This window comes from Trachypithecus francoisi, unplaced genomic scaffold (assembly GCF_009764315.1).
Source record: "Trachypithecus francoisi isolate TF-2019V2 unplaced genomic scaffold, Tfra_2.0 Lachesis_group6, whole genome shotgun sequence".
Lineage (NCBI taxonomy): Eukaryota > Metazoa > Chordata > Mammalia > Primates > Cercopithecidae > Trachypithecus > Trachypithecus francoisi.
In genome coordinates, this window is record NW_022681471.1 from 100,929,205 (window position 1) to 100,952,233 (window position 23,029).

Genomic DNA, 23,029 nt, shown 5'->3' on the forward strand with positions numbered 1-23,029 from the left:
TGAAACATTCATAATGAGAACTCCGAAGCGACCAAGATGAAATACAAACGTCAAAGAAGGCGTGCCAGTTTTGTCTTGGTACTCTTGGTACTTTTGTCTTGGTACTCTAGCCTAGTTCCGTGGCTCCTCAAACTTTAATGTGCACGCGAATCACCTGGGGATCTTGCTGAATATTCAGATTTCGATTCAATAGGTCTGGAGCGAAGCCTGAGATGCTGCGTTTTTAACATGCTCCTGGGTGATGTTGATGCTTCTAACCCAAGGACCACACTTTGAGTATACAAAGGACTGAAGACTGTCACCTCTACCGCCAGGTGTGTGTATGCTGAGTCCCAGAGTCCCAGATCAGCGTCCCGCACGTCCCCGGCCTTCCGCCAGGAGGGGAAGAGCCGGGGGCGGAGCGGGAGGCGTGGCGCGGGCCCCGCGTGGGTCCTGCCAGAGATCACCTCGGCCCCTTGGAGAGGCCGCTGAGCTGCTGCGGGGCAGGAGGGGGCGGGTTCGGCGAGGGCGCGGCCTCTGAGAGGGGAGCGCACGATACGCATCCCCGCGATCGCAGCCCGGCGCCCCACTTGGCCATCCGCTACTTGCCCGCCTCCTCTTGTCACCTCCGTCTCATCCTTCTCGCTCCTTCCCCGCCGCATACACCGCCATCCGAGTGCCTCAGAGAGCCGGAGGTGGTGTGCGCGGCTGCAGGGCACGACTTCAAGCGGTCCTCAGCTCCGCACTAGGGGGCACGGGTAACAGCATGGACACCAAGCGCTGCTTCGCCAATCGCTTCGATGACTACCAGGGCAGCCTGCTGGCGGGCCAGTGTGAGGAGGCGGTGGCGCCCTTGGTCACCGCCACCATCGAGCGCATCCTCCAGGAGCTTCCCCCACTCGGGGGCGACGCGGAGGCCCGAGGGGCGACGGCCGGGGCTAGCGGCTGCCAAGGGGGGCTTTATGGCGGCGTGGCCGGAGTGGCCTACATGCTCTACCACGTCTCGCAGAGCCCGCTCTTCTCCACGGCCCGGGAACGCTATCTGCGCTCGGCTAAGCGCCTCATCGACGCGTGCGCCCGCGCTGAGGAGTGGGGCGAGCCGGACGCCGACACCCGCGCTGCCTTCCTGCTCGGGGGCGCGGGCGTGTACGCCGTGGCCACGCTCGTGTACCACGCCCTGGGCCGGTCCGACTACGTGCAGCCGCTGGGCAAGTTCCGGGCTCTGTGTGCCGTCTGCGCGCCGGTCTCCTTCCTGGAGTGCGGCTCCGACGAGCTGTTCGTGGACCGCGCAGGCTACCTGTGTGCCGCGCTGGTGCTCAAGCAGAAACTCGCCCAGGAGGTAAGAAGTAGCCCCGGCCGCGGGAGGGCGCTCGCCGCTTGCCCGGCCTCCCTTCCCCGGACTCCTTGGCTCCGGCAGCACTGCCCGGGTTGCTCTCCATCTCTTTGTTACTCTGAGTGTGGTGCTAGCATTTCGTCAGTCTCTTGAGGTCTGTCTCCTGCTTTTGTCCGTCATCTTTCCTGACTTTTTCAGTCTCTCATTGTTGAGATTCGGCGTCTCCGCGCTTTGTCCGTCATCTTTCCTGACTTTTTCAGTCTCTCATTTGTTGAGATTCGGCGTCTCCGCGCTTTGTCCGTGTTTTTACACTGAACGTGGCATCACTCCAGATGCTTGTTAGCTTTCTGGGGGATGACAGTGTGGTCCTTTCAAGTAAGATGAAAACCTCAGAAATGGAAGGGATTTCCTTTCCTTTGACTCTGCTGTCAAAAGCTGAGGCATCCTCGAATGTTAGAGTGCTAGAAAGTAATGGAACTTTTCGGGGCCGATGTGGAGGTAAGTTGCTTCTGGAGCCTGGGTCTGTAACCAAGAATAACTGCTCTGCTGTGGGTCTGATGTATTTACTGTCTTGCTTACTATTCAGTTCAACCCAGGCTCTTATTAAATGCATATCTGATAGGAGTGTCCCCTTTAAAAATACATAAAGGTAGACGGAAATGTACCGGAAATGTACCCCATTGCGGTTGCATGTGCATGATTTCACTTAAACGTATTTGCTTAGGATGGGCAAGGCCACAGCTTTCTTGACAGGCAGCTTTTCTTGATGAATAACTTTACAGTGGCTCCTAAAAGTGAATTGGTTTTCACATACATATTTTTTCCTGGACTCACTTTGAAATCAGCATGTGGTTATTAGAAGAGAATATGCCAGTTCCTGTGGAGTAGGAAAAAGAACAAAACTCTGAAGGATCATAGTGACTAGAACTGAGAGAGAGGCACTTTCATTCATAATCTACTGGAGCCAAGTATTGTTCTAGGGAGGAAGTGACACATTTAACTTGGCTTTATTTAGGTGAGAAAGGCGTTTGAAGAAAAGTTAAAGGTATATATAGTGTTTTAAAGAGTAACTTAGATAACCTCTACAGAGGCAGACAGGTTTTTTTTGTTTGTTTTTTGTTTTTTTTTGTTTTAATAGCAGGTGAGGTGATTCAAGTGAGAAAAAAGATGACTAAAGAAAGTGCACTGTGTTAGCTGGGCAGCAAAGGTCTATGTCACAAAGTGTCTTGAAATAATTTGCTCTGCTTCTGAGTCACTGTTACTACCAGCAGTTATTCAAATGCCCTTCCAGTTGTAGAAAACCTTTTAGAAGGCCACAGAGATATTTACATATCATTTGCATTGTATTTGCATCTGCTCCCCTCACCTTGTAGTCTGGCAGCAGGCGATTTTCAAGTTTTTTTTCCCAATTGTTTTCCTTAATCTTGCCTCTTCCCGCTTCCATGCCTTGAGGCGATTTCTTCAGAATGGAATGGGAAAAGTGTGTGACCACCAGGTCACATAGGTGGAAGCAGACCAGAAGGACTCTGCCCAAAAACTGGTGGTTTGGGCCAATCTGCAACACTGAGCCACAAAGACATTTATTAAGACCTCTCTTCTGCCCTCCTGCCAAACCAGATCTATTTTTTTTTGTACTAATCGAGTTGAGGTGTTTTGGCCCCTGCTCCCAGGAGATGGAACAAGCGTCAAGAATAACAACAACAACAACAAAAGCAACAGCCATCTCTTAACCTGAGCAAACTAGTTAGTTCCAGTGCAGCTGCAGCTGTGGCAATTCAGGACTTTCTGGCTTGAAAGGTGTAGGGCAGGGGCTAAGCACGCCAGGCTGGAAGCCCTTTGAGGGGAAAGTACAAGTTTTACACACCATCCCCACCCCGCAAGTCCTAGCCAGCACAGGACTTTGCCCTCAGTAGGTGATCCATAAACCTTGATTAAACTGAATTGCGAATTTGTGTCATTTCTCTATAAATAATCTGTCAGTATGTCCTGGGTTCTTCCCCTCCGATGTCATTTATATTCACATTCCTCTGGCAGTTCCCCCAGTCATCACTCTAATTTAGATCCTCCCCACATTACTTGGCACATCTTTGCCATCTAATAAAGACTTGAATGAATGAATCACCATATATTGGGATTGGTGCAACATACTTGAGCTGGAATCTCCCGCTCAAGCCGTTCCATCTACCCCTAAGAAACAAATATTTCAAAAGACACTTTTCATCATATTATTCCATGCTCAGCATAGTGCAGTGGCTCCCTATTACTTTTTCTCCAGTGGCTTGTCATCTCATAGTTAAAGTTATGATTCTTAAAAATAGTTGAGAAGGCCCACATGATCTAGCCTCCTACACACCTACTCTACTCCTTGCTCATTCTTCTTCAACCACACTGGCCATCTTACTGTTTTAGTTACTTTCCTGTCTCAGGCTGTTTGTTCTTACAGTTATTTCTACTTGGAACACTCCCCCTAGATATTTATAGCTAGATCTCTGACCTTGTATAGGTCTCTCTCTCTCTCTCTATATATATATAGTTTTTTTTTGAGATGAAGTTTCACTGTTGTTGCCCAAGCTGGAGTGCAATGGCATGATCTTGGCTCACTGCAACCTCTGCCTCCGGGGTTTAAGCGATTTTCCTGCCTCAGCCTCCTGAGTAGCTGGGATCACAGGCGTGTGCCACCACATCCAGCTAATTTTTTTTATTTTCAGTAGAGACGAGTTTCACCATGTTGGCCAGGCTGCTCGCGAACTCCTGACCTCAGGTGATCCACCCACCTCGGCCTCCAAAGTACTGGGATTACAGGCATGAGCCACCGCACCTGATCTATGTATATATCTTTTTGAGACAGGGTCTCAGTCTGTCACCCAGGCTGGAGTGCAGTGGTGCAACCATGGCTCACTGTAGCCTCGACCTCCTGGGCTCAGGTGATCCTCCTACCTCAGCCTCCCAAGTAGGTGACACCACAGGCATGTGCCACCACACCGGCTAATTTTTTGTATTTTTTGTAGAGACAGAGTTTCACCATGTTGCCTAGGTTGTTCTGGAACTCCTGGCTCAAGTGATCTGCCCGCCTCATTCTCCTAAAGTGCTGGGATGACAGTCGTGAGCCACTGTGCCTGGCCTCATATAGGTCTTTGCTTCCTCACTGAGGCCTTTCCTGACTACCCTATTTAAAATTGCAACCCCACCCTCAACTTATCCCCCTTCATGATTCGTTTTACTTAAATTGTTTATTTATGCCTTTGCCAATTAGAATGTAAGCTCCATAAGGGTAGACATTTTTGGTTTCACTGATGTTCATTGCCAAGACTGCCTGACACATTTTTAGATACCCAGCTTTGTATGTGTTTACAAATATCACCCAATTTTAGTGGTGCCCCATTTATATCATATTTTCCTTTATGGTGGTAGTTTTGGTGTCATGTTTAGAGAAATTCTTTGCTACTACCAAAGTTTCGGTAAATATTTGTTAAATGAATGAATGAATGAATGAATGAATTATAGTTTCTTTCAATTACTTTTCTTGGCTTAAGCTCAACCAATAAAGCAGTGCTTATTAAACTTTAATGTGCTTAGGAATCACCTGCAGATCTTGTAGAGCTGCAAGTTCCTGGGTGATGCTGATATTGCAGGTCCATAGAGCATGCTTTGAATAGCGAGCAATACTATGCTGCATAGATTTTAGCATTATAATTGCCACCTCTATTAAGGCATACTGTAAGACACCATTCTATGAAGCTTGATAGGTTTATTTAAAAGGTCTGTAGTTTAGAATGCTGATTACTATATCCTACCTTTCACTCTAAAGACCCACAAGAGGAATTGCTCTCAGATTGTAGCGACAGTAATAGTTGTGTGACTCCTGGTAATTGATTGAATTGTAAAAATCCTCAAAATATGTCATGTAACTGATTCTGTTTCTCACTTTGTGTTGGCTACTAGGGAGTGTATGGCTAGAACTGTGGTCCCTATAAGCTAGCATACAGTACCTTAGCAGATCTATTTTTATGTGTAGACATTTCCCTGGGTTTATCTAATTTGTTTCTTCCTTAGTTTACTCTTTTGTAGGTTCTTTTCTTTTTATTTGATTTTCGTTGTTTGTGTTTATGTTACAAGGTTCAGATATAAGAAAAAGATGTATGTGTATGTGGCAAGAGACAGAGAATCCCTCTCTCCAGGCATGTATTTTCACTTAACTTGGCCTTCCTGGAATAGCTCCAAGGATTTCTTAGGCAGATATCCTTGAGCAATAGGGCATTGAAGTCTCAAGAAATCATGCCAGAAAAACTTACATTGGGTCCATTCGGCTTTCCACTGATTGGTGGAAATGGAGCGGACAATGGCAGAGGGATTAGGGGGAGACCTAGGATCTCAGTTAAAAGAAAACTCTGCCACTGAGTGATCTTGGAAAAAAATATACAATATTTATTTTGTTTTATTTTATGTTATGTTACGTTATTTTATTTTTATTTTATTTTATTTTGAGACAGAGTCTTGCCCTTCCCCCAGGCTGGAATGCAGTGGTGCGATCTTGGCTCACTGCAAGCTCCGCCTCCCGGGTTCACGCCATTCTCCTGCCTCAGCCTCCAGAGTAGCTGGGAATACAGGCGCCCGCCACAGCGCCCGGCTAAGTTTTGTAGTTTTAGTAGAGACGGGGTTTCACTCTGTTAGCCAGGATGGTCTTGATCTCCTGACCTCGTGATCCGCCCGCCTCGGCCTCCCAAAGTGGGAAAAATATTTTAACATCGTTGAGCCTCAATTTCCTCACATGTAAATTGATTAATAAGAGCTTCTTCGTTGACTTGTTCTGGTTTTCATTCATTCATTCAGTGAACGTCAAGTTTCTACATGGTGTGAGGCAACTTACTAGATGCTTGGTTCAGTAGTGAACAAAAAATACAAGTCTGTTGGTGAAGAAAAAAATAACATCAGTCCTTTTAGTTAAGTGCTCTAAGGATGTAATCAGGAAATAATTGAGGACAGGTGGGAAAGGGGAGGGCTGCTGTTTGGTAGGAAAGCTTCTCTGTGGAGGCAACGTCCTGGCTTATCACTAGAGCGTGGGAACCAAGTGGCTGCTCTAAGAACAGGCATTCCAGGCAGAGGGCAAGAGGCCCTAAGGTAGGAAATGACTTGGACATTTCAAAGAAACAGAAGGAGGCTAGCATGGCTGGAGCAGAGAGAGCAGGGCATAGAGGAGTTTGAAACCATGGAAGGAGACATGAGCAGGGTAAAATCAGATCCTGGAGGCTCAAGTTAGTCAAAGTTAGGAGTCTGCATTTGTTTCGTGTTTAAAGGAGGAAATATCTTGATCTAACTTACCTTTTAGAAAGATGACCCCGGTTTTCTGTATTAAGAGTGGATTGACAATATTAAGAATGATAACCAGGGGGACTGGTTATGGGGGTGTAAACCCGTTTTATGCCAAGGACTCCTTGTCAGTCTGGTGAAACCCATAGGACCTCTTCTTAGAATAATATTTTTAAATGCATAAAATAAAAAGCACAGAATTACAAAGGAAGTCAAGTATATTGCAGCCCCATTACCAAAACATTTTTAAAATGTGTGAGCAGTAGCGTGTGTGCTCCTTTATTAACACATTAAATAAGATTTTACGGCAGGTCTAATGATGATGATACTTTTGAAACAGTGATGAGAGTCAATGATATTTTGAGATACCTTCCACAGCTGCAGCGTGGCATGCATATATCTGTGATTTCTATAGGTTACAAAGTCACAAGTACAACTGGTGGTTTGTGGTTTACATTTGTAATGAAATGCTAAGTTGTTTAAGTAAGGCGGGAAACATGTAGATGTGATTTTATTTTCCAGCCAAAGGAGACTGGTTTGGAAGTTGCTGTGATGACCAGTCCTAGATAAAGTACCTAGCACAGTGCTTGGCACATAGTAGCTGCTAAATGGAATCAATGGTAGCCTTTTTCGCTACTACTAACAGAAAACCTAAGGTAATTCTGAATATCAGATAGAAAATGATACTCAGTATGACGTACCTATCTTCCTGCTGTGATTTGAAAACAACAACAACAACAGCAAATTACTGCAAAGTTGTTAATTGGGTCTTTGGCTCATTTCTAAGGCAGGTGGTTGGCAGCTGTATAAGGGGCAATGCTTTTAGCTGTAAATAACAAAATGTCCAAAAAAAGTCATCTAAATAATGAGAATATTTATTACCTCACTTAGCAAGGAGTGGAAAACTAGGCCACTCCAGGATTGTTTCAGCAACTCAGGAGAGTTATCCAAATCCAAGCTCTTTCCAGCTGTTTTCTCTGCTGTTCTCAGTGTTTGAGCTGTTTCACCTTTCAATGTTGTAAGATGGCTGCTGTCATTGCAAACATTGTGTTCCCCTAACTGAAGTAGTGATTGTACACTAATCGTGTTCCCCTAACTGAAGTAGTGAGGGAAAGTCTGAGGCTTTTTCCCCTGCATCTTTATCTAACGTCATGTAGAACACTCTATCCTAGAAGAATTTCCCTTCTGACTCATTGCCCAGCACTTGGTCATTAGTCAGTTCTAGTTTCAGGGAGGCTGGGAAGGCTACTGTTTTTATTTTTAACCTCTATCATTGGACATAGGTTCTGATACGAAAAAAGGAAGAAGGAAATGGCTACTGGGTCGTTACCAAAGCATCTGCCCTTTTGCATCCCTTGGCAAGGTCTGTCTTGTGACCTCCTTTATCCGTTTGCTTTTCCTCCCTTTGGTGTTTCTCTTCCCTTTTCCAGGTCACCTCCATGCATCATGACACCTGTAAGGTATCTTGTTTTTTCTGTCAGCTAGCTGCCAATTAAATAAAAGCTAAGCTATTAACTATTAATTAAGATTTAAACTAGTAAAGTTTAGTAAAGTTTGGGGAGTATATTTTATGGCAGCAACTGCATTTTTCCTAGTTTTTCTTAAAAATTATTTCTCTCATCAAAGATCTAAAACAAAATGAGTCTTTAAATTGTTTATTTAAAATTTGTTTTAAGTTAACATTTTTTTCTTTTTTTAGAACAGTCTATTCCATAAAATACCTGTATTTTATCCACTTATACAAATTATCATATTATACATATATTATACAGCTTGCTTTCTTGATTAATGTACATTGGAAATCTTTGCATATTATATAGAGAGATGTAACATTCTTTATACTCATTCCATTTAATGTTATACTATAATTTAACCCTATTGATGGACATTTAGGTTGACTCATTTCTTCTTTTTCACTATCACAAATAAATAGTGCCATAAATAATATACATGCATATACATATACAGTAGTCTCCCCGTATCTGCCAGGGATATGTTCCAAGACCCCCAGTGGATGCCTGAAACCGTGGTTAGTAACAAATGCTACATATACTGCTTTTCTGATCTGATACCCAAGACACCTAGAGACACCTACTAAGTGACCAAGGGGCAGGTGGTTTACAGAGTGGATACGCTGGAAAAAAGGATGACTCACGTCCCAGGTGGGAAGGAGCAGGATGTCCAAAAACTTTATCACACTACTCAGAATGGCATGAAATTTAAAACTCAAGAATTGTTTATTTCTGGAATTTTCTGCATAGTATTTTTGGACCCTGGATGTCTGCTGGTAACTGAAACACACATATATATGTCTTTCTATATTTGTATTTTTGCCTGCTTTTGCAATTATCTATGTAGGATAAATTTTGAAAACACAATTGTTGGGTCAAAGTTGACATATATTTTTTATTTGATAGAGGATTATCCAATTGCTTTCCAAAAATGTTCCATCAATTTCTATACCCTCCACCCGCATTTGGGAGTGCCTGTGTTCTCACTGGGTTTCATCTGAGTTTTTAATATATGCCAAACTGATGAGCAGAAAGTTATGATGGAGGTTTCCAGGGTAGAAACTGAGTCTCCTTATTGTTCCTTTCAACTTTTACCAAACAAAATGCATGTGTAGGATTTCATGCAGTCTTTGGATTTGAGCAGCCCCCATTTTTTAGGCAGGTGTGTGTTGCATACTGCCTAAGTAAACCCCGAAACCCTGAAATTTGGCTTGAAATGACAGCAGAGTTGGGCAAGCTGGATTTTTGTAGGCTGGGTCCAATTCCTAATTGGCTGGTTACAGATCCACCAGGAAGCGGGCACTTCTATGGGCTACAGCTTAGACCTGTTGTTATCCACGACCCAGAACCCAGTGAGTGCTAAAATGATATAATACGAACTGACAATGATTGATCACTTATTTCCACACACTGTTGTAAGAATTTTTCATGTATTATGTCACTTTTCAAAATGTACCTAAGTGTAATTTTGTTTGTTAACATTTTTTTATTTGTAATTGACAATCATTGTATATATTTATGGGGTACAATGTGATGTTTTGATACATGTGTACATTGTGGAATGAGCAAATCAGGCTAATTAACACATCCATCACCTGACATACTTATTATCATTTCTTTGTGGTGAGAACATTTAAAATCCACTTTTAGCAACTTTGAAGTATAGAATACATTATTATTAACTATAGCAGAAGATCATCGGAACTTATTCCTCCTGTGTAATTAAAACTTCATACCCTTTTACCAGCTTCTCCCCTTTCCCTCCCCATCTCCCCCTACCCACCTCCAGCTTCTGGCAATTACCATTCTACTCTCACCTTCTATGAGTTTGACTTTTTGAGATTCTACATAGATGTCACTTAATACTACCAACAACCTTATAACATGGGCACCATTATTATCTCCATCATATCCAGTAGGGAAACTGAGGCACAGAGAGGTTGAGAAACTTGTTCCGGATCACACAGCTAGTCAGTGGCAGAGATGGGGTTCCATATTCCCCAGGCTGGTTGCCAAATCTGTGATTTCAATTGGTGATCCTCACATTTTAATGTGCATACAAATCCCAGGGATCTTGTTAAAAATCAGCTTTTAGCTCAGTGAGTCTGGAGTGTGCCCCTAGATTCTGCATCTCTACTGAGCTTCAGGTGATGCCGCTCTTGCTGGTTTATGGAACAAACTTGAGCACAACACCCTGAATTACATTTTCCCCCCAATTTTATGGGGTTGCCTGTCAACAAATGTAACTGCTCCTGCAAACTTCATGATTTTCATCATTTTCTCTTGTACTGAGGATGCCTTCTTCCATAGGTGCAAGAATACCAGCTCTCTGATTTGTGGGTTATACTGAAGGAAAGAGTCACTTCCTGGTGCATCTCCTTGTAGGTTTAAGGGATATGTTGACATCTATTGAATGAATGAGCAAATGCATGGATTTCTTTTTCCTAATAGATGTAATTTTTCACCGTATACAGCAAGTTTTTAGAATTCCTTAAAGGCCCAAACCATATCCCAGCAGTTTTAAATTATTTCATCGTAATTCAAGAGACACTTCATTACATTATTCCCAAACAGAAAACATGAGCCTGATAATCATGATACAATGCCTGTTTAATCATTCAATTGATTTTTACCTGTATCACGTAAAGCAGCTTCTTTTCCAACTCTAAATTAATTTAAATTAAAAATGATCAGATATTTTCTTTTTGATTTTCTAATCACAATGATTTAACAGACCTACTCAATCCAAAAAGCTTTAGATACACTTTATTTATATCTTTCATCTGTTAATATACATTCCACTAAAACCCAAACTTATTTGTATTATATTTAAAGAGAACATAGTTCATGATTTTTGTTAGAGTAAATGGAAAACTGAACACCGTAAAAATTCTTTTAAATGAACTTAATTATTTATTTTGCCAATAACTAAACTCCCAGTGCTCTATAAGAAGATTGTTTTAATGGAATTTTATTGAATGTATTGGCCTTTGAATGTGAAAATGACAGATTATATTAATTTCTTACTAACTTCTCTAATTACACTTTTGCTGGTTAATTTAGTAAATGACGTTTGTCATGTGATTGGCTGCAACACAATATACAATGGATTTCCTCCAAGTGACAGGGCGGTCCTGTAGTATCCCCCATGGTGATGGTCTCTTGGTAAACTGGTCCAACAGTTCATGATATGTCCAAGTCTTTCTCTTCATGATTCAACTTACAAGTTCATCTCTGACCACCAGTCAAATACAATGTCTTGATTGTTTGGTTTGTCTCATAAAAAAACAAGTTGTTGTCGTTATACACACACATGCACACAGATATATGTATGCATGTGTATATAAGATACACACACATGCACACATCACTAAACTCTTCCTAATTATTTTCTTTATGGTTTTAGTTACTAGGGAAACCTGCCAAGATAACAGGCCCATTATTCTTGGGGCGCTAGCCATTTGATCAAACTGAATTTTCAAGAAGTATTTGATCTTTCTTTTTGCAAGCTGAATGAAGGAGTGTTTTGTGTAAGATCAGATTTTCCTTTCTGAATAGCCTTAACCATTCAGCAAACCAGAGAAATGAACAACTTTGGCCCGTTAATGTGTGATTATGGCTATCTGGGTCATAAATAAGCTGTTTTTCAGATGAGAGACAAAGTCTTACAGACTTCATTGGTAAAAACATCTAAATGAGAGGTGGCAAAACAAATATTGGTCATGGCATTATATGCAGTTAGCTGTTATGGTGCCCATCTGCTGACTGCATTACTTTGTGTGGAATGGATTCCCTGTGCTCAGTGGTGTGTTGAAATCTGGTGTCTATGGCAACAAAAGCATCACCAATCTCAAAGCAAGCACTGTCGGGACCAGCTGAATCTCTGCTTACACAATGAGTTTAGGAAGGAGACACATTTCTAACAGACTTTACAGCTATCCAAAGCCGAAGAGATCCAGTGTCCAACCAGAAACAAAATATTGTCCTTATGCATATATCATTAACATAATCTTGCTTTTTAAAATGTTGTTTTTTTTTTCTTGTGAAGCAAAGAGAATTGCACATTTATTACAAATTGCAATTGTTGAAATAGGCTGGACTCTTAATGAAGACAATAAAGCATGATGGTTAAGAACAGCCTTTCAAGATTCAGGTAGCCTTGCGATTGTTGGACCCCACTGCAATATTTGGTTGACTTTAAGCAAGTTACTTAGCATCTCTGAGGCTTAATTTCTTCACCAAAAAAATGCAATTCAAGCAGCACCTACCTCATAGGTGTGCTATGAAGGGCCACTGAGAATGTGTGGTAATGTGCTTGGCAGAGGATGCTCCCAGGCATAGACTAAGAATTCCCTATGTCAGCCATGATTTTGAGTATTGATGGGCTTCAGCATAGGGTGATGAGACAGTGTAACTGCATTTACACTGGGATGGAGTACTCCTCCAAATGTCAGTATCTGTGATTCTTTTTTCTTGGATCTATCTGATAACCATAAACCTTCCTTCAACCTACTGCTTGGTGAAGACAGTGGCTGCCAGTGTTCTGGATATTGATTCTGAGTATTGGTGTGCTTCAGCATAGGATGCTAAAGCACTCTACATTGACTAAATAGCAATGTATTCTTTTGGATGTTCAGCCAGTCTTTCTAATATTCCCTGTGGTGGCATTCAGAGCTGCTGTGTCCCGGATGGCAACAGCAAAGCTTTGAGATTTTCACACAGAGGTCATAAAGGGCTGGGGGGAAGCCCTCTGCTCTGCCATGCAGGAGATTAAGCTGAGTTGCTCAGGCAGATTATATGTCAAAGTAAATTGAGTGGGTGGGCATCACCCCTAAACAAGGACTTGTGTGAATTACTCTGCACTTCCTCCAGGGAAAGGGCTCTTTTCTCTTTTAAAAACTGTAGGATCTTTGCAGTGTTATAAGAATTGGCTTTCCTGTCTCTGTGATTTGTGCTCCTTGGAGTAAATCACCTGATTGGCTTGAAGATACTGTAAATTGCTATGCAGGTGATGTTGGAATATTTGCTTCTTGCTCTGTTCCCCACTCCAACCCCCTATTCTGAGTGGTGGATTCAATGAGCTATTTTTTGCTCTTAAGTTCTCTTCTTTGTTTCTAGAGACAATTTGCTTCCATAGCACTAATTCAGAATTTCAGAGGAATTTCAATAGTTGTGACACTGTCAAAATGACAACTTCAAATAAGTTTTCCTCAGCAAATGTTCCAGGTCATGTACATTTATTAGCTTGTTTCAGAAAAGGGTTAATACAATTAAGGATTCTTTCAAGTGTTTCTTCAGCTTCTGGGCTCAGAAAGTATTTTTTTCTTGCATTAACGCACTTCTCTATTAGTATTTGAAAGCTACGTGGCATAGACTCACTGTCAGTTTTACAAACTTAAATCTGCACTTCACTCTTTCATTCCTAGCTCCTATTTATATTCATTTATCACATAATGCTCTTGATATTAACAACTATGCTACTTTAATAATAAAGCTATAATTATGACGTTCCCCTATCCCTAATCAGGGGTAGGGGTGTCATGTATATTGATTAGCTCTGCTTATGATCTTTGATACCACACCAACTGGGGTTCTAAGTCTTGGCTTTAATCTCCATGTGGGTCTGTTATTATTATTATTATTTTTTTCTGACACAAGTGTTTCTTAACCTGCAATGCATTAGAATCCCTCAAGGGCTTGTTAAAACACACATGGCTGGGCTTCACTGCCCAAGTTTCTGGAGATGGACCTGAGAATTTTCACTTTTTTTTTTTTTTGAAACGGAGTCTCGCTCTGTTGCCCAGGCTGGAGTGCAGTGGCCGGATCTCAGCTCACTGCAAGCTCTGCCTCCCGGGTTTACGCCATTCTCCTGCCTCAGCCTCCCAAGTAGCTGGCACTGCAGGGAGAATTTTCACTTTTAACAAGTTCCCAGTGATGCTGCAGCTGCTGCTGGTCTGGGGAAAACATTTTGAGAATGAATTTCTTAGACTATACCCTTAACCTTGGCCAAACATCTCTGAAATGTGGGAACTAGGTGAGGGCATATGGCAGCAGTACCATAAACTTATCACCACCAGAAAATAAATCAAAGGATAAGACTTACTATGTGACAGGCACTATGATAAGCATATTTTCTTCATTTTACAGGTGAGAAAATTGTGACTTAGAGAGGCTTAGTAACTTGCCTGTCATCACACAGCTAGTAAAGCAGTAGAACCGACGTTTGTCTGACTATATAACTTCTTAAATTCTACAGATTTAAGTCAGGTAAACCGTCTGTATGTTTTTTTTTCTAAAGCACACACTTCTAAGAGAATCTTGGGCTTGTACCGCAAGACGTTTGGAAGAACAGCCTGAACTCAACTCTATCAAAGGCAAAATGTTTCTAAAGTTTCTACTTAAAATGACAATACAGGAAGGTGCTCTACATTTTCCACAAACTTCCAGAAGCCTGGAAGTCTCAGCCTCCTGAACAGTAGAAAGGTTCAGGAATTGGAGGTTCCAGGTGTCTCTGGTGTTAGTGGGGGTGTGAGTCAGGTATGAAAACAGAATTAGTTGCAGGTTTGATAAACAGTGGTTAGACTCCCAGATACTTTCCCAAATCTGAGCAACCAGATGATGGTCTTAGGCCAGGTTTCCCAAAGGTGACCCTGAGATGTGGATTCATATGGAATTGTTTATTAAGGAAGTGTTCCAAGGAGAAAGCAGTATGAGAATGGGGAAAGTAGGAAGCAGTGAATGGAAGGAAACGAAGCAAGAGTGTGATCTTAGGCTAAATTCCAGCCTCTGTCTCATCTTGTAGGGAAGCTCTGGAGTGTATGTTACACTCCAGGCTAGAGGTACACTCTTGTACCAGTGATGAGCTCCAGCTGGTGGTGGGGGGTATGTAAATGTTCAGGTACTACCGACTCTCTTGGCATGCTGCTGAAGTTGCCCTTGTAGCCCAAAAGTAGGGCTCTGAAGAAGCCTGCAGGTGAGAGTTGTTAGAAGCAAAGTATATGGACATAGGGGGATGGCTTCAAAGAACTGATAAAGAAGCATCTGAGAAGGTTTGGTGGGGAAACCTGCAGTTCCTCCACCTGGGCCCTCCACACCTTAGTAGAAGCCTTCAGATTCACTTTTTTGACAGATTGAATTAGAGAAACTCAGCTTTGAGGCCCAAGGCACAGTCAAGGGCAGAGATGTGGTACTTCACTGAAAGCAGAATGACATGAAAGTTTACATGCTGAATTGTGGGCACCTCCCTCCTGCACACACATTTAGTTAACCTCTTCCTCAAATCCACATTCAGAACATTGGCAGCCACTGCTTCCAACAAGCAGTTGGCTGAAGGAGGATATACGGTTGTCAGATACATTCAAGAAAAAGAACCACAGATACTGACATTTGGAGGAGCACTCCATCCCAGTGTAAATGCAGGTACACTGTCTCATCGCCCTCTGCTAAAGCCCATCAACTAGCTCGCCCTTTCCCATACCCAGAATTGCCAGGGAGCTTTCTAGGGTGAAACTGTTAAATAGGAACTATCATTCAAAAGACATTTGAGGAACGTGTCTGATTTAAAAGGCAGTGATGGTAACAAAACATACAAATAGGAAAGCCAATCTTGGAGGAAACAGATGATACTGCATAAGAAAATTTCCAAATGCCCAAATCTATAATTAATATTGTCAGAGAGGAAAGTAATCACATGTCTGAAATGAAAGCAGGATATTGTTGAAAGGAATATTGAGAGAACAGAAAAGAACTCTTAGAAATTAAAAAATAGGATAGCAGAAATAAAAATAATTAAATGCAAAAATGAGAATAATAAGTTGAATAAACGTCTCTGAAAGTTCAACCAAAAGACAATGAGATTGATAATAAGAGAAAAGATTAGAGAAGTCCAACCTCTGTCTAATAGTTGGTGCCAATTAAAAGAGAACAAAGGGAAAGAGGAAAATTATGAAAAAAAGCAAGAATATTTTTTATAAGTGAAATTCATGAGTTGCCAGATTTAAGAGACCCACCAGCATATTCAATGGAAAAACAATTAAAGAAGAGACTCTAAAAACTTCCAAAAAGAAAAGAAAAAAACTGGTTCCATACAAGGATTAGCATTGGACTTTTCATAGCAACTTAGAAATTGAAAAGACAATGAAGCAAGGTCTCCAAAATTTATAGAGAAAATTCTTTGTCAACTAGAATTCTATAGCAGCCAAAATTATCAATCAAGTGTGAAAGTAGAAAACATATCTTTAGCTATGCAAGGTCTCCAAAAAGATACCTTTTTGTAGTTTGTCAAAAAGAGGGAATGAACCAAAACATTGGAAAATATGGGATCACAAAACCTGAGGCCCCAATACCAGTGGGGTCACAGGGAACTTCCAGGGTAGTAGTAAAAGGACAGTCCAGGATGGCGGCTGGGTATTAATACCAAGGGGAGAAAAATGAGACAAAAGTAGTCCTAATTGCACATGATATTGCTCAATGAATATTGACTTAGTCAAATAATGTGATACTATTATTTTGGGTAGGTAAGAAAGGAGATGTATGTATGGAGACATTATAAAAAAGCTAAAGTTTCATCTTCCATGTTAGCAGATTAATATAGAATGCCTAAATGCACACATAAAGAAATAGTTGTGTAAGGATGTCATTTATAAAATATGGAGATAAGTGCTAGAAAAATATACAGATAAAAGTGTTTTAATTTTTTGCCTCATAGGAGTTGATATATGGGTGGGAATAGGTGGGGGCAGGAGCCTGCTATTATTTTGAAGAACTCTTGACTTTTAAAACAATAAACATGTATTTCTTTGAGATATAAACAACAAGAAAATAAATGAGGACTCCTTAACTGAATTTACCTGTGCTTTTTGGCCATTATTTATACACACTCTGTTTTGTTCTTCACATTTACCCTCTTCCTGCCCAATGATTAAACAGTGTTCTTAGAGAACATTTATGGAATGCCATCTAATAACAGAAATGATGTGGTCATTTATAGATAAATTTTGTCAACAAACATTTCCTCATCAAAAATATGGCTTGATATATCCCTGATATCCTTGTAAGCCATACTAAATTAAGATTTAATGATGATGTTTTATTAGTAGAATGAAGAGTTGAATACCTCTGTGTTGATTCAAATCTTCATGTGGTTTTATTTACACAGTTGTGCCTTCCCTAGTAAAGTATTGAGTTAAAAATGAGGACTAGATCTATATTAAACTTCTAGCCAGGGAAAAGGGGTATGGGAACGGGGCTCAGTTAAAATGATTGAAAGTGAAAAGATAGATGATTAGCATACAATAAAGACTGGTTGAACCATTTATCTAAAGCAGAGCAAGAATAACAGTTTTTCACAGCAGTGGCTCTAAGATGCTCCAAGATCCTAAAATGCTTCCAAGTCACTGCATCCAAGAGAAACTAGTAATTATATAGACCATTAAGTTGCTAAGTGCATTTTACATAAGCTGTCCTATTTAATTCTTGCAGTATCTCTTCAAGTTGGATATTATTACCACATTCATTTTCAGAATAGAAAATAGAAAACATTGCAGAAAGGTTAGGTAGCTTTCCAAAGGTTATACAGTTGAGAAGTAGAATAATGATAACATTTATTGCCCAAGCAGGATACTTTTGACAGGCACCAACCAGTGGGGGAGTCTAACAACAGATACAACCCAAGATTTACCTATGGGACTTATGGCCCCCAATTGATAAGAGATGGAGCCTCGTCCAGAACTCAAGTTCTTCTCCAAAGTTATGAACTTTCTGCTGTCTTGGGATGGTGGTACTAATAGTGTTAAACAAAATTCCCCATTACCTAATTATACCAATAAGTGTTGACTGAATGGCAATTGTTTTTGTTTGTTGAGAGAACTTTCACGGGAGTGGGCAGAGCTTCTAAACCAGTCGTAAGGATTCAGGACTGAATTAGTTGCTTACTCTCACCCTAGACTCACCAAAGTAGCTTGAAAACTTGTAGAGAAGTGTCTGGGAGGCATTCAGATACAGGTAAGAAGTCCTGAATAGAACATATTGAAAGGACTGGTAGTGCGATGCTGGAGACAAGCATGGATGGTTAAGTATGTGGAGTGACATTAAATGGCAAGTTGTGAAATAAACCACGAAGCAAAAAGTTTCTTTTTTTTTTTTTTTTTTGAGACGGAGTCTCGCTCTGTCACCCAGGCTGGAGTGCAGTGGCCGGATCTCAGCTCACTGCAAGCTCCACCTCCTGGGTTTAGGCCATTCTCCTGCCTCAGCCTCCGAGTAGCTGGGACTACAGGTGCCCGCCACCTCGCCCGGCTAGTTTTTTGTATTTTTTAGTAGAGACGGGGTTTCACCATGTTAGCCAGGATGGTCTCGATCTCCTGACCTTGTGATCCGCCTGTCTCGGCCTCCCAAAGTGCTGGGATTACAGGCTTGAGCCACCATGCCCGGCCTAAGCAAAAAGTTTCTTACAAATTTGTTCCCTGAGTTTCTTCTGCTATTTTTCTCACAAGCCGTTTTTATAATTTTCTTGTTTCCTTTCTCTGGCATTTCTGGCTTCCCTTTTGGGTGTATTGCTCACTGCACGTACAGCATCACTTTTGTTTTCATCTTACATGTTTCCTAGGGAGCCTTTAAATGAGGCAACTCCAAGCGCTTACTCTTAATTGCCAGTGCCTTTTTACTACTACAGAACGGAATGACAGGCACCTTCCTGGCAAACAGAGTATGCTCAATACATATTTGCAGAAGGAAGGAAGGAATACAGATGACGTGTTTTTAATTTTATGAAACCAAATAACTCCCTTTGAGGCTCAAGTATAAAAATCTCAAGAAAGGACAACCTATATTTTAAAACTAGCTCTTTACATGTACTTTTAGTGGAGACGCGGTTTCGCCATATTGGTCAGGATGGTATCAAACTCCTGACCTCAGGTGATCTGCCTGCCTCAGTCTCCCAAAGTGCTGGGATTACAGGCATGAGCCACCATGCCCAGCCATATCTCTGTGTTTTTGAAAATGGGATTTGGTTGATCAGGTTAGGTGAGACTGATTTTCATTAAATTTGGGAGATTTTCTCACATTATTTCTTCAAAAATCTTTTCTTCCCTTCTTTCTCGCTCCTCTCATTCTAGGACTCCAATTATTCATATATTGGTTGGTGTGCTTGATTTATTCCACTGGTCTGTGAGTCTCCATTCAGTTTTCTCTAGTGATTTACTTTCAACTTCATGGATTCTTTCTTTGCTAGTTCAAATCTGCTTTTAAGCTTCTCTAGTGAAATTTTTCCATCTTAGTTATTGTACTTTTGTACTCCAGAATTTTTGTATTTTCTGTCTTTATTCTCTATTTGACAACTCATTGTCTTAGTACTTTTCATTTAATCTTTAAATATGTTTCCTTAGTTTTGAATATATTTATAAAAGTTGGCTTGACATTTTTGTCTTCTAAGTCTAATATCTCAGCTCCTTCAGGGATAGCTTTCATTTAATGCTTTATTTCCTGTGTACAAGTCAGTTTCTTGCTTTTTTGCATGTCTTATAATTGATTTTAGAAGTGGACATTTTGGTACTGTATTGTAGCAGCTACAGATTCTGCCCAGATTCATTCTATAGGGTCTGTCTCTCTTGTGGTGTGTAGCTATTAATGTTTCTACTCATTTTTTTAAAGTCTTATTTTTTTATTTTTAAACCTGGATACCTAGAGGTTTCCCTTCTGTCAGTACAGTATCCCACCCTTATGACTACATCTAACCTTCATTACCGCCATAAAGGCCCTATCTCCAAATATAGTCACATTCGAAGTTCAGGAACTTTACAAATCTGCCTTGGCTTTTACTTTCTGGGTACGCAAGGCTTCACATGTAGCCAGGGACAAGTTGCTAGCTAGGGCAATCTCTGGACTTTACTGAGTGAATATAGCCTTTCATAACAGTTGGGATATATGGGAGCTTCTTCAGGTTCACTGTGGCTGTCTTATTGCTGGATCTCTCTGTTAAATTTACAGCTGACTTTCTTATCTGTAACTCACCCCACTCATATTGCAACCCCAATTTAGCTGTGATGTTGATCTTCCTCAGTTGTTTGCCACTAAAACCGTTATTGTTTTCAACAACACCCCTCAGCATAGATTTTTCTGCACTTTAAAATCAGCCCTCTCCATCATCTAGTCTCATAGCCTGCTGCTACACCACAGTAGAAGTGCTACACCACAGAGCTAGGGGTAGACAGGCAGGATGGCAGGAGCTCAGGCTAATAATGCCACAAATTCACCGTATTTCTTGAGTCGATACCTTCAATTTGTTGTATGCCTTTTGTCATTTTCAAGAGTACTGATTTTTTTTGGCAATTTTATCCAGTTTATCATTGCTTTTTGCAAAGATACTTCACTGACCTCTTCACTCAGCCATGCTTGAAGACTGTTTTTAGATGGCTATGCTTATGAAGTGTGGAAGGATGGAAACATTCATGTGGGCCTACTGTTGTTGTTACTGTGTGTCATCTAGCCGATTCAATTTGGATACTTAAAAAAAACTAGGTTAAAAATCTGTTTTCTGTTACATGAAATACACATAATTAAGTAAAGTTTAAATTCATTGATTGGACATTATTCTTAAAAAAGCACCTCTGTTTTTCATTTATTTCAAAATGTTCTCTGGAAAATGAATACTTTAAAAAGTCCTTTGGAAAATACAAATTAAAAAAAAAAATCTTGCACTAATGTGACTTTTCATATGTTAGAAATTTATAAGATTAAGAAATGCTGTAAGCCTTTTATATTAACAGGGATTTAATTCCAGTGGCATTTTATTTATGTATACAAACAAGGAAGATTTCTTTTTAGAAATACGTAATTGAAGTACATTTTATATTTACTTGTATAGAAAAGTAAAAATAATTCTCCATGAGTGCATATATAGCCATTGCCTTATTTACTGCACAGGGTATCATGGGTATAAATTTTGATTATCTATGTGGCAATATCTCCATACATCACAGAGAAGAATTTTCTTTTTCTGAGGGGCAGTGGAATAGGGTTGTATGTGTTAAAATGTCACACTATACATAATTAAATTTTATTTAAAACTATTATTTCTTTTTGGAATGGGTTTGGCCAAATGAATCTTAACTCCTCAATGTTGTTTTGTCACCTGTCTTTTCATACAAGTAATGGTTCTCTGGGTTTATATTATATGGGTCAATTGAAGTTTTATTTATTTTCAGGAAGCAGGACAAAGACATTGTCTAGAGGCTGGGTTTTGATTTGGTTGCTTCTGTCCAAGAGCAGAATGCCTTGGGGTATCTACTTATACTAATGAATATAAATAGTGCTATCATAAACACCCTTGGTTTGCAGGAATGTGCTAATGTCTGAATATAACACAGTTAATTATGTCACTGTCCCTGCCCAGGGCAACTGCTACTGAAAGGAGGTACTCACATGATGAGGAAGATAGCAGATACAGTAGTTTGGAATTAAGTGTTACTCCATTGCTGACTCCAAGAAAGAGGTTTAGGATGTTGGCTGTTTTCTAGAGAGCACCTAGCAGTTTTCATCTGGTATATTAACTTTCCATGTGGGTTTAAAAAAAAAAATTACTCTCGGCCGGGCGTGGTGGCTCACGCTTGTAATACCAGCACTTTGGGAGGCCAAGGCGGATGGATCACTTGAGGTCGGGAGTTCGAGACCAGCCTGGCCAACATGGTGAAACCCCCTCTCTACTAAAAATACAAAAAATTAGCTGGGCGTGGTGGCACACACCTGTAATTCCAGCTGCTCGGGAGGCCAAGGCAGGAGAATCGCATGAACCCAGGAAGCAGAGGTTGCAGTGAGCCGAGATCACGCCACTGCACTCCAACCTGGGTGACAGAGTGAGACTCCATCTCAAAAAAAAAAAAAAAAAAAAATTACTCTTTGTTGGCCAGGTGCAGTGGCTCACGCCTGTAATCTCAGCACTTTGGGAGGCTGAGGTGGGCAGATCGCTTGAGCCTAGGAGTTCAAAATCATCCTGAGCAACATGGCAAAACTCAGTCTCTACAAAAAATATAAAAATTAGCCAGGTGTGGTGGTGGTGCACAACTGTGGTCCCAGCTACTCCGGAGGCTGAGATGGGAGGCTTACCTGAACCTGGGAGGTCAAGGTTGCAGTGCGACATAATCACCACTGCACTCCAGCCTGAGTGACTAAGTGAGATACTGTCTCAATAAAAAAATTATTTTTTTGCTTATAATTATGTATCTTTTTCGTTTTCTTCACAGAAAAAAAGCCAATTCAGTATTAAAATGCTAGCCAAGATTGAGGGCGAGTACACAGAAGTCTGCACATTCAAAGAAGCAAGACAAGCTTTTGAAAATAATTTAAAAAAGTAAGTATATTGGGAATTAAAAGAAAAATTCGCACAGATTTGCCTACCTTTTTGGTGTATATTTGAAATCTGCATCCCTGAATTACGTACACTGCTAGTAATTAAAAATTACCCTGTGGTCTCGGCGCCGCTCGGCCCAGGGCAGGGACCCCGCCAGGACCCGGACCGCCCGGCTGGGCCCCCGCCCGCGCCTCCCCGTGCCCGCACCGCGCCCCCACCCGCACCCGCACCGCGCCCCGACCCGCGCGGCTGTATCGGGCAACCAGGTGCGGACCGGCAGGGGATGCCGCGGGAGCCGCAAGCGGGGGCCAGGGGCGAGGGCGGGACGCCTGTCCACCCCACCCTGTGCCCTGGCCACGTGTAGGCGCCGCGCGGCCCCGACCCGCGCCTTCCCGCGCCCCGCGCGCCCCTGTGCCTCGGGGACCCCGCGCGCTCGGCACTGGTTGGGGCTACCCAGGTAATCGTGGGGCGGGGTCCCGGGCCCGGCCCTCCCGGCAGACAGCAGCGCCCGCGCCCCGCGCCCCGCGCCGGAGGTGGGGCCGGGGCCAGGGTCGGCGG

General features: G+C 41.7%; 1 protein-coding gene across 1 annotated transcript; it reads left to right on the top strand.

Annotated features, from left to right (window-relative positions):
• The first annotated feature begins 348 nt into the window (after window positions 1–348).
• LOC117077812 (lanC-like protein 3) lies at window positions 349–1,627 on the top strand. Its single transcript, XM_033201411.1, has 2 exons — window positions 349–1,318; window positions 1,511–1,627. Exons 1-2 carry the CDS (start codon window positions 746–748, stop codon window positions 1,625–1,627), a joined length of 690 nt encoding a protein of 229 aa, XP_033057302.1. The 5' UTR covers window positions 349–745.
• Window positions 1,628–23,029: the final 21,402 nt, after the last annotated feature.

Bases quoted from the DNA above. Each gene is read 5' to 3' on its own strand.
- LOC117077812 (XM_033201411.1), top strand. From the start codon at position 746: ATGGACACCAAGCGCTGCTTCGCCAATCGCTTCGATGACTACCAGGGC. The intron at 1,319-1,510 runs GTAAGAAGTAGC...TGACTTTTTCAG, and splicing joins AGCAGAAACTCGCCCAGGAG to TCTCTCATTGTTGAGATTCG.